General features: G+C 26.8%; 1 protein-coding gene across 2 annotated transcripts; it reads right to left on the minus strand.

Annotated features, from left to right (window-relative positions):
- Positions 1-170: 170 nt before the first annotated feature.
- Bma-dnc-1.1 (uncharacterized protein) lies at positions 171-10506 on the minus strand (the record flags this gene model as incomplete). 2 transcript variants are annotated; one of them, XM_043079061.1, is made up of 28 exons in its annotated part: positions 171-311; positions 517-618; positions 934-1053; positions 1183-1329; positions 2043-2222; positions 2759-2870; positions 3674-3783; positions 4022-4177; positions 4577-4664; positions 4954-5056; positions 5220-5322; positions 5484-5618; positions 5701-5829; positions 6381-6549; positions 6732-6862; positions 6960-7045; positions 7112-7211; positions 7306-7404; positions 7719-7835; positions 7929-8058; positions 8214-8290; positions 8561-8581; positions 8686-8845; positions 8969-9033; positions 9205-9303; positions 9418-9540; positions 10012-10150; positions 10430-10506. In XM_043079061.1, 28 exons carry the CDS (start codon positions 10504-10506, stop codon positions 171-173), a joined length of 3219 nt encoding a protein of 1072 aa, XP_042934995.1. The 2 variants fall into 2 exon arrangements, with proteins under 2 accessions (XP_042934995.1, XP_042934996.1); XM_043079062.1 differs by lacking the exon at positions 8561-8581.
- Positions 10507-12091: the final 1585 nt, after the last annotated feature.

Genomic DNA, 12091 nt, shown 5'->3' on the forward strand with positions numbered 1-12091 from the left:
ATGAAATGTTAAATCTTATACAGGATTACAGTTTTAAAGCATAGAGATAGTATGTTTCAAAAAGTTACAAATAGAATTATTTAGAATGCCTTCATAATAAATAATTCCAATTAATAATTTAGAATTAACGTTTTTTTCTATTATACAGGATTATAATTTCAAAGTAAATTTTAAACAGCAACAGCAATTTCCATTGATTCAGTTCTCTCTTGTTGCGCAATTAAATTACCGAAAAGTGATTGGAATGCATTTTTGTAAGCTATAGAATGTACACCTTTAAGCTGATGAATTTCAACAATTCTTTCTTCATTCTGCAACAAATAATTTAAAGCAGAAAAATATTACCATGAGGTGCCATTCAAGGAAAAAAAGCATATCATTTAAGAAGGATACTACATGATAATTGCATTAGAAAGAAATATTCTCAAAACAATCAAAAAAAAAAATTGTTGAAATATTAGAATTTATTTTTGTCAAGATTCGCAATAGTTTATTTACAGATTAAAAATGTGTTACCTTTTCATTATTTGTCATAACACTTTTAATGTTTTCAAAAATTGAATGGCACTGTCTGCTCTGATGGTATTTGTTACAGAATCGATATATGTCAATTTTTAGCTAAATAAAAAGACAGCATTTTTATGACGAGCTAAAATAAATGTAAAGAAAATGTACTATGTTTGTAAACCTATTAAATTCAAAACATATTTTCATCGTGTGAAAAAAAAAAAAAAGGAAAAAAATCTAATTTCTAAAGATAAATCACAGATTTAGAGTAATTAGTAATAAAATCGAATGAGTACAAGATTGACACGCTTAGTATTAATTATAACAAACAAATAATTCATACATTTTTAATATCAGTAAAAAAGAAACTTTGACAAGTCAATAAATTTCTGAAAATGAAAAAAAGTAGCAATTCAAAATACTTACACCAGCAATTCGTTGATTTATGTGTGAAATATGTTCAAGATACTTCCGTTTTTCCAACTGTTGCTTTACTTTTGGCTGTGACATATCAACAATATATGGAATTTGATAAAAACGTGAATCCTAAAAATTACTATAATATATAATAAATTTTTCATTGCTAAAATCATTTATTGTTTACATTGAGCAATAATAATTTCTTTTTCCACTACTTTCTTTTTTTTTTTTTTTTTTTTTTGATATCAGACTAACCGCTAAAATACTTTCCGCTCTTCTATACAATTCATCCAACTCATCTTTCTTTGAGACATGCATTGACAATAATGTTAATGGACCATTTATATCTGATGGGATCATTACTTCATCCATTGCATTCAACATTTGCATCCTTTCATTTGCCTTAAAGTAATGAATTTTTTACCTGATTAATTAACTAACGAACTAATTTAGAAAAGACGATTTTTTTTTTTTTTTTTTAATAATTATGTCTACTGATTTCCAATTCTTTACTCGTAGTTATTTTATTGATTAGCCAAACCATAAATACAAAATTATTTATTATACAAATATAAAATAAAGCCTATGTTCTAATGATTATTTATTGTCAGAAACAAATGTTTGAATATAAAAATACAAATATATTTAGAACTAAAACTATTATCAGGAATATTCAGATGGTAAGTCAATTTTCATCGCTCAATCTATTGTTATTTCAATTACAGCAAAGATATATGAATATACACTTAATTTTTCTCAAAAGATTATAATGTAAATCATTAAATCATTAACTCATTTAGTCATTAAATTACATCACTTTAAAATATAACACTAGCACACATTTATCTCTTATTAGATGTCAGAGATAAGATTATCTGATCTATATTATCTCAAAACAGCAACTAGTTTTTTTTTTTTTTTTTCATACCGAATATCATACGATTAGATTCTTATTGTTAAATTTCTAAATTTCTATTAAAATCTTACATATTAAAATAAAGGAGTGAAAAAAAAAAAATTACAAATCATTCTAACAATCAAACTTCTTCATATTATTTGATATTTCATAATTCATATATGAATTATAATGCAAAAATAAGAGAGTTTTGTAATACCTTTAACTGTCGAATATGTTGATAAGCCCATGCTAATGCTAATTTTGTCTCTTTCAATTCATTCTCCAGATAAGCCATTTCATTAAATTGTTCAGAAATTTGTAAGTTGAAATCGATTGGTGTAATTGATGCTTCTTGCATTTTAGGATGATTTGTAGCCAAATTCATTGTTTGCAATTGCTTAAATGAAAATTCAACTTTATAACATTTGTATTATCTTCTCTAATATATCTCAACACCACATATTATTAAAATTTTCATACCTCCCTCTCCTTATCTGTCTCTTTCTTTCTTTGTCTAAACAATATTTGCAAAATTAGCTAAAATGATTATTCAAAAAGTCATCTATTACTTTCATCATATTCTTATCATAATGAATAGCCAATTATCATTCTATTAATAATTCGATTAGTCAAACTTCTTTTGAAAATTAGGGGCTAATATAATTCGAATCAAAAACATATAGTGAAACATTCCTCACTGAGTCATAAAATTATCATGCTTAATCGATAACTTTTCTTATCTTTACAGCTAACAACATAACTAAAATGGTATAAAACTTATTGACAACAAATCATTACATGTAGCTTTCTAGGTAAAATTCACGATGTAAAGTTAATAAATGTAAATTAAATCAAATCAAATCAAAAGAAAAAAAAAACAAAGAATCATTCTTCTAAAAAAGTTCAATAAAGTTTAATAAATATAATACATACACCTAACAACACTTTTTTACTGATCGTTCTGGCACGATTTCGCAATTCAAAATTTTCTTTTTCACACATATCAATTTCATGCTGCAAAGCTTCCAACGTATCTTCGTATTCTCTGCAACAATAAAAAGCAAAAAAAAAAATAAGTGTAAAGAAAGAAAATGAAAGTAAAATGAATGACAGAAGAGTGAGTTCATTTAAAAGAAATACATGAATTAATTAAAATGGGCTTATATATTACAAATCGATTATAAAATGTTACTTAAATTTAAACTTCAATTATTAGTTAGTGAAGTGATTCTTTAGCAAATAAAAGTAAGAGCAAAAAGACCTCTTTTTTCAAAAAGAAAATTGAAAATTTTCGATTAATCTAATATTTAATTAGCAAATGAAATATTTAAGGATAATTTGATGTTAAGACGGTAAATCCTATCATTTGCAAAACTGTTTAATCAAAATGGAAAGTGATAAAAAAAGATACAAAAGTGAAGTGATTTTTTAGCAGATAAAAGTAGAAGATTTTTTTGTTTATTTTTGGAATAAAATATTATTTTATACTCTAGATATAAAAAGGAATAATATTTCGTCTTTCATTAATCAAATGTCTCAGTCAGGAAGTTATCGTCTCAATCTTTGACCTTATTGACTCTCTCCATTTTTTTCCATATAGTATGCATTACTGTGCATTTTTTAGTGCCATTTTTAGTATAAATAAATAAATATATATACATAACTATTTCATTTGTTATTCATATCAATCCATACTAGCCACTTATTCAGAGCACAAATGAATTTAATTCTTCATAATCATAATCGTAATTCGATAATTCTTTTGACTATTTCTTTTTCAGGGTTTAACGCATCCACTTGGTTAAGTAGATTTTATCACTAGAGAATTATTTTAATCTGGTAACTTACATTTTTGCTTTCCGTAACTGATCACGTAAGTCTGCATTTTGAGAATGCAATTTTTGCACTTCAATTTTTTCCATCGATTCTATCTTATTTTCAGCTAATTCCAAACGTACCTTTAAAAATAATGTGTTAAACAAAGGTAACTGAACTGAAAAATTAGCTGCTTATTGTCATACATTATATGTTATATATTAGCATAATTGAGGATCAAAGTTAAGCGTTAATTAAATTCAATTACATTAGTTAGATATTTTTTTATTTTTTATTCGTATATTAAGCAAAATAAGATTGGTAAGCAACATAAGTTTACAAATGAAGATAATATGATAGTTCAAGAAAAATTGAACATACTTTGTAGTTGCTAATATCATCAAGCTTAGTTCGAAGATTCAGTTTTAGTTCCGTTATTTCATTTTCTTTTTTTTCCAAATTCCAACGAAGCTTCTCAGCTTCCAATGCATCTTGTCTTCGAGCATTTGCTCGTTTCAACAATGGTGATAAAAGAGACTATAATACAATTACTGTTATACAATAAAAGAATATTAGCCATTCTTAATTATCAAGATTACGTTGAAGTAGCAATAAAATTTTTAGTGCACTATATAATTAATCCAAGTGTTTATTCTAAATAATATGTAAATAAAAGTAGAAAGAAAAATCAAAAGTTACAAAATAGAAAGACAAAAAAGAATAAGAAAGTTCCTAACACTACTAAGGTAATGTAGATTTAGCATTGAAAAGTATAAAATAGATAATGCATTTGATAGAATTAACATTTCAGAGAGAAAAGTAATATATTTCTATTCATAAATTAATCAAACCGTTAATCTATTGATTTTAATTGAGCAATTAATTTCTTTATATTGAAAATTAACATACAAAAATCAAATCTTGACATAAACAAACCTTATCCATCGGACTGTTCAATAGCTCTTCATTATCAAATTTGTCAATTAAATCACTGATAACATTTTGCACAGCTCTCATATATTCACTGAAAATTCAAAACTGATTAGTACTGGAACTCAAGGAATTAAAATTTCCACATCCAAAATTTATTTTCATTTGATTCTTTTTTTAATATTATTGTTAATATCATCATTTTATACTTTTACCACTATACTCTTCTCCATCATATTTTTTAAATTAATCAGTCAATTTCACGATTATTATTTCCATTTTCTTAATTAGCACTGGCTGTCTGATCCCTCCTTATAGTACTATGGACGTTACAATAAATTAGCTTCTTCTACTCTAACCAAATCTCACATATTGCAACCTACTTTATAATCTTCGTAGCTTCAGCTCCATTTAAAGCGCCATGCACTTTTTCTACAGAATGCAAAAGAGCTTCTTGAATGCAATTTTCTTCCAAACTCTCGACTTCTAAATATTCAAGAATAAACGAAATTAATTTACCTGATCCAATTTATTATAAATTTGGGGACAAATTGTTTCTTTGGCAAGAAAATAAATCTTACAGCAGTTGCCATTATGGATATAGAGAGAAACCTAAAAATGTCAAATAAGTTCTACAAATGAAAGAGACCTGTTATGGTGCTCAATTGAATAGTTGTAATACTGCACACATTGTCAAATATTAAAGTTAAATTTTTGAATGGTGTTTTCCAATTTGCTAACTGAATTTCCAGCTGAAATAAATCAATAATAATTAGTAGTGTAAATTTTAATGAGTATAAAAAGAATTTTTTGAAAGAATTTTTGAAAGAAATACATAATGAGAATTTTGAAATTTGTAAAATTTAGGCAAGAAGATTTTATAGCAAAAATATGAAGAAGATAAAAAACAAACATCTTGAGTGAATATTAGATTTTCGTCAATTGAGATATGATTTTTTAAACGCATGCAAAGCTGCTCACATTTTTGTACCCATATTAACACTGATTCCATATATTCATTAGTATTACTCTTAGTAGCATGTGATGACTGAAATAATCATAATTAGGAATACGCAAAATGATAGCATCCTTCAATGCTCAAAAGAAAATATTAAATGTATAAAACTTACAAGCGTAAAAATAACACGTTGCACATTAATTTTTACCCAAAATAATCCTTGAAGATATTGTAAACAAATATCCAAAAATAATTGCTTCACATCATACCATTCTCGTGAAAAGTAAATAGACAATATATTCTGTAACACATTATTATATCTAATAGATGAATTATAGGTATCCTTCAAACGATTAATAATTGTTGAGCTATACCTGATAAGTAATTCTATCAACAATGGTTCGAAATAAAAATTTTTCTGGAATCAAAATCCTTCAGACTTTAAGAATGAAACCACCAATACTTTCACAGTAATACTATTATGCTATAGTAAGTAAAACTTGTACAGTACTGTGATGAATGTTCCAACATCTCCGATATCACAATCCAAAAGTCATCCAGAATTTTAAATTTGCACTCCATATTAGATTCTGATTAATGGAAAAGCAATGAAAAAAGCATTTTTTTTTTCATTTTTTTAAAAAATGACTTATTTATATAGTGATGAAAACTATATGTCAGCTCAAAATTTCGAAAGTAAAATAAGCTCAAATTTTTAAAGTCAAAATCAGAGCATTTCAAAATATATAGTCTTCAGAATTCTAAAGGTAGATAAAATCAAATATTTTAATCCTTAAATCAATCCTTTTATGCTAAATATTTATACTAGATATTGTGAAAAGGTTAACGAACCTCCAAATGATTGATTGCCTTATTAATAGCGTCGGTCGCAGTGTTTTCATCGAATTTATCACTTTTAAGTAAATCAATGTAATAATCAATCATTCGTTCCTCCTTTGCAATATCACTTTGCAACGGTGCCAAACGTGACAATCGCTCTACCGTACATCGACAAACTACACTAAAACATTTTTCATATTAATTATATTTTAACTCATAACAAGAAGATATTTGTTAATCAAGATATGCAATGCAGAAACAAACACACTTGAATTTCAGATGTACTTTCAAAATTTAAACGAAATTTACTTAAATCGCTACCTAAAACAAAATATGCTTTGGATAAAACTCAACAAAGTTTACCTTTCACATTGCCGAACAGCACAGCCAAAATTGCTTAACAAGAATGAAAATTTTGCACAGTATGCCCACTGTTCCGCTTTGTGGCTTTTCGTTACGTGTTCACGACGTATTCCGCCAGATGCAGGTGGGTACTGCCAAAATGCATTGTTTCAAAATTTGAGGAAAAAAAAGTAAATTAAAATCTATATAAATTGATATCCTACATACATAAGCAATATTTGGTGATACCTTAAGATTAATTAATTTTGCCAGCAGAGTTGTTTTAGCCGAAAGACGAGAGCAGCAAACAGTTAGCAAAATTGCATCATTGTCGCCTGAAAAGCCAAAAATTCGAGTAACAAAAATTTCAATAAAACAGAAACAATAAAATCCTAACTGACCTCCAGGTTTTGTGAAATTATCAGGCAAAAATGCTCTCAAATAATTCGACAATTCAATTTCATATTTTAATTCTAGAGCACACACTTCCTTATCTACAATCTGAAATTATTCAAAAATTAATATGTAGAGATTTTCAAAATTTGTTTAAAGAAAAAAAAAACTTATAGAAGTTAAATTTACATAGAAATTTTACTTCAGCAAATGTTCGAGTAGCTGTAGTAAGTTGTATACTTTGCACCGACATTACATTGTTATCTTCTTCTCCTTTCAGTTGTTCGTTTAGGCTAATGATCTGAAACACAAAATAATTTGTAAGAAACAGGATCTCATGTAACCAATAAAACTGTCTGTAAAAATTGAATAAAAAAGAGAGAACAGAAATGATAAAATCGTTAGTCTTTTTCAGATAAAGAAAATAAAAAGACGATATTAATTGATAAAAGGTGTGTATTTCGATACATATTTTTGAAGAGGACTAATACAATGTAATTCAGCAATTAAAGCATAATTGAAATGTGTGCAGGAAACAATAGCTTTGTGCTATTTCATTTTTCATGAATTGGAAGGAAATCAGTCATAAGTGATTTACATAATTTTCAAACTTACTTCATCTTGCCTTTCCTGAATTTCTTCGTTCAGTTCACTAATTTTCCGTCGAAATTTCATGATCATTTTCTCGTATTCATCTACTTGCTCACCGTATACTTTGATTTGTATAAGAAGCTGAAATGTAAGGAAAAACATATTTACTGATTAAGCTTCTAGAATTTACAAATCACAAAAAAATCATTTGGAATTAAAAGCTCATTGTCTCACATTATTCATTCGACTATTTGTCAAATCCAATTCCTCTCGAAGTTCTTTTTCAGCTTCTCTTTGTGTTTCAAGAATTTCTTCATCCATTGATCTGATTGCCTCATAATCTTCAACGGTTTCTTCTAAGGTACTGCAATTTTTCCTGAGTCTTCCTTTCTTATTAGTAAATCATACAAAGCAGTGAACACAAAATCAGCATACTGATAAAACGCTTCAGGTTTTTTTCGAGAAATAATAGCTTCTTGATAGAAATGAGGTTTAAAATACCAATTCAAATTTGCTAACTTTAGCTTTTTTTCCAAATCCATATTTTTATCTGTCAAAATCTCGATCACTTTCTCACTTTCCGCTGCTGCATCAATCTAAAAACATATTTTAAAGCATTAGTAATAAAATAAATGCATTCCACGTATTAATTATATAAAAACAGTGAAGAGTCCGAAACAAATATTATCCATCTGAACACTAATAACAACAATTTCCCATTATATGAACAAAAGCATAGCTAATTGAATATCACAAGCAATGTGATGAAGCAGGAAAAAAACAGTGACAAATTGGATTTTTATACTAAATTTAAAAACAGAGCTAGTAAACCGAAAAAAACAAAAAAGAAACGCATGCATACTTACCCTTTCGGTTATATCAGTCAACTGCAATAATTGGTAAAATATTATAAGCAAAATTTTGAATAACATATATAATATATAATGAGAACGAGAATGTCTCAAAATATTAAAAATTAAATAATACTAACGTGTTCTTTTAGTATAAATATTGTCCGCTCGGCTTTCTGAAGTTCGTTTCTTAAATTTTCACAAATTTTGACTAACGTAGCAGACTCATTCTTTAGCGTCTCATTCTCTTGTGTCAATTCTCGTTTATCTTCCGCCAACTGACCGATTACATCGCGCATTCTAAACAGTAATATACACCTGATAAAGTTTGGATAGACCAAAAAAATTTGCGTGACATTTCAATTAATATAAAAAATACCAAATTAATAAGCCATGTACACTGGAAACTTCAACCAAGCCTACCTTACTATAGCTTCGCGCAATTTCATATTCTGACATCTCAACATTTTGAGCTCTATTCCATCATCCTTTAATAAAATATGCATTTCTAGAGTACCAATCTTGAAATGAACAATGTTTTTAGAATTTCATTTTGCAAATCTCAGCAACATCAATTTAATTTAATTCAATTCAAGTTCGTTATTAAATAATAAATCTATAACTCATTAGATGAGTAAAGGTTATCATTGGAACACAACCTTTGGCATATCATCTGCACTTGGTTTAATTTCACCTCGAAACAAATCCAATTCTATTTCCAATTCTTGTATACGCTGCTTCTCATTCTCAATGTCAGCCTTCAATAATTATGCTCAGTTAAAAAAAAAAAGTTTGGATAGAATTCCAGCTTTCATCGAAGAATTTTAGTTTTCAAACTGATAAACAAACACATATTTCACTTGCAAACAAACCTGCAGAAGATCTGCTTTCTCTTCAGCCATTTCCCTCTCTATTGTTGCCATTTCGAGTTGTTCTTCAAGTTCTGATAATCGTTCAAGCTTTTCTTGATCTATTCTTGATAGTTCAAGCAATTCCTGAATTAAGGCTAAATTTTGAGTTTTTCGAGCAGTATTTAAGAAAAGGAAATACGGAGGTTTATAATCATCTTTTTTCCTACCATTTTGAATTTGAATATGAAGTACAAAATAAAACAGTAACACTATGTGAATTTTTTAAAAAGCCTAAAATCTTGAAATTTCCAGTAATTCGAAAAAAATTTTCAGAAATTTAGGTTTGGCTAATGTACCTATTCTTCTTTAATTCTTGTTTCATTACATATTTATATTTAAATTAATGTAACAATTAGATTCACCGTCCATTTAAAGATCTGAATTGAAATCCAAAAACCATGTCATTATTTTTCATAAACACAAAATATACTAGACAGATTTTAGGGGACCAAAATTTTTTATGGAATAAGAGTGGAAAAGTAATAAACAATTCAACCAAACCTATCTACAAATATGAAGTATCATTACTTCTACAAATATATGAAGTATCATTACTTTCTCCTTTTCTTGCAATTGTCGCTGTAATTTTGAATTGGCTTCAACTAATTTAACTTTAAATTCACGTAATGCTTCCAGTTCGGCCACATTTCTCTCATATTCCGTAAGTTTCGGATAATCATCCTTCCGTTTCTGCCTTTAAAATTTTGAAATTTATTAATTAATTTATATGTTGAATTTAAGTCAATATAACGGCAATGATATTTAATATCATAAACCACAATCTGAAAACCAAAGCAGGGATTTCGAAAAACAAATTCTAATTTTAGAGTGGATAAAATGAGTTCAACTACATGAATTCTGACTTGAGAGCAGTAAGTTATGAAAATCTTGAAATTCCAAAAGGGAACAAATGACTATCTTAAGAATCAATCTGAAAAATCATTAGTGAAATAATAATAAATATATTAATTACTTTAATGTTTCTAGCTTTGTTGTTAAATCTTTGTTTTCAATACGAAGCAATTCTATTTCATTCTTGTTCTCATCCATCAAGTTTATTCTGAAACAGTGGAATAATTTAAATAGACTGAAGAATACAGTCGACATGTTTAACTTAAGAAACATTATGGTTTGATTTTAATTATTTATTTAACAGTCATTAAATTGCTAATGATAGTGAATTAATAAAAAGAAAAGAAAAACATCATGGAGTTAAGGGTAAGAAAAAATTATGGCAATAGTAGCAGCTTCAAAAGAAAACCACAATGAAATATTATAATTGGAATAACACTTAGCTGCTAGTTATATTGTAATTAGAACAATAGTTAGTTGCTAAGTTATAATTCTAATGAATAATTAAAGAAAGCAATAATTAAATAATTAAGAAAAAGGAAAAAATTAGATATTATATAAAAAAACAAACATTGATAAATTAAATAATTTGCGTATCCAGTAAATAAATATAATATATAAGAAAGAAAAAGACTTTTTTTTTCCTTTTTTTTACGTTCATCCTTTAAATATGAATAGATTAGTGACAATATACTATCAAATCAACAAATTCATCTCCTTCATAAGAAACAAACACTTTTTTTTTCCACTTTTGGCTAAAAAACGAAGCAAACAACAAAGTACCAGAACTTTGCATCTTAATGACGTGTACTTTTTTCACGGACCGTTATTTATTTTTCTAAACGTATGAGTGATTTACGTTGATGTAAGCGTGGGTGGGTGCGTGAATGATGTACGGGTGTAGTGTAAGTAATAGTAATTAAGTCTTCCTGAAAAGGTATGTTAGTGAAAAATAAATTTTATTATTAATGATGAAAATTTCATATATTAGTGAAAGCAAAAAAAAAGTAAACACGAAAACAAAAACAAAATGAAAAGAAAATGAAATGAGAAAGAAAAAAGAGGACGGAAGTTGGAAGAGATTTTCAAGTTATTATTTATCATAAAATAACACGGTCAAAGAAAAACAAGCATTAACAATAGCAAAATAATGTTTATTATTTATAATTTGAATATATTATTTAACTTTTTTTCTCTGCATCATGTTATGAAGTTGGCATGTACAATATATGACATTTGTCTTTCCTTTTCTTCTTTTTTCTTACTAGGATAAGATTTTTTAATGCTTTCTCTTTTTTCTCTATATCGTAGATAAGTTAGTTATGTAGCGGTTTAAATGTTTTCATGAAAAGTTTATATGAATATAAAGTCTTTTTACTGGTATTTTGCACATGTCATCTTTATTATTAATGATATTTTTGTTCAAAATATGCTATTATCAGATGAAAATTGCACCAGTTTTTATGTTGCTTTTAATGTATAATATATAAATGCATATGTCATAACTAATAAATATGGTACATTATATAATTATTTTATATAAACTGCATATAAATTATATAATAAACATCAATACTGGACAGAAATATATTTCTTAAAATTTTGAGAATATTTTTGTTTCTAAAATTACAAGAAGTATTCAGCGCAGTTGCAAATATTTTGAGAATATTTTTTATTATCATTTTATCATCTGTTTTTTTCGTTTGAATTATTCATGTATCACTTAATATTTGCACACTGTTTTCATTTCAGTACGTGAAAAAAAAATCCAGATATTCGATAC

This window comes from Brugia malayi (genome assembly GCF_000002995.4).
Source record: "Brugia malayi strain FR3 genome assembly, contig: Bm_v4_Chr2_contig_001, whole genome shotgun sequence".
NCBI classification, from domain to species: domain Eukaryota; kingdom Metazoa; phylum Nematoda; class Chromadorea; order Rhabditida; family Onchocercidae; genus Brugia; species Brugia malayi.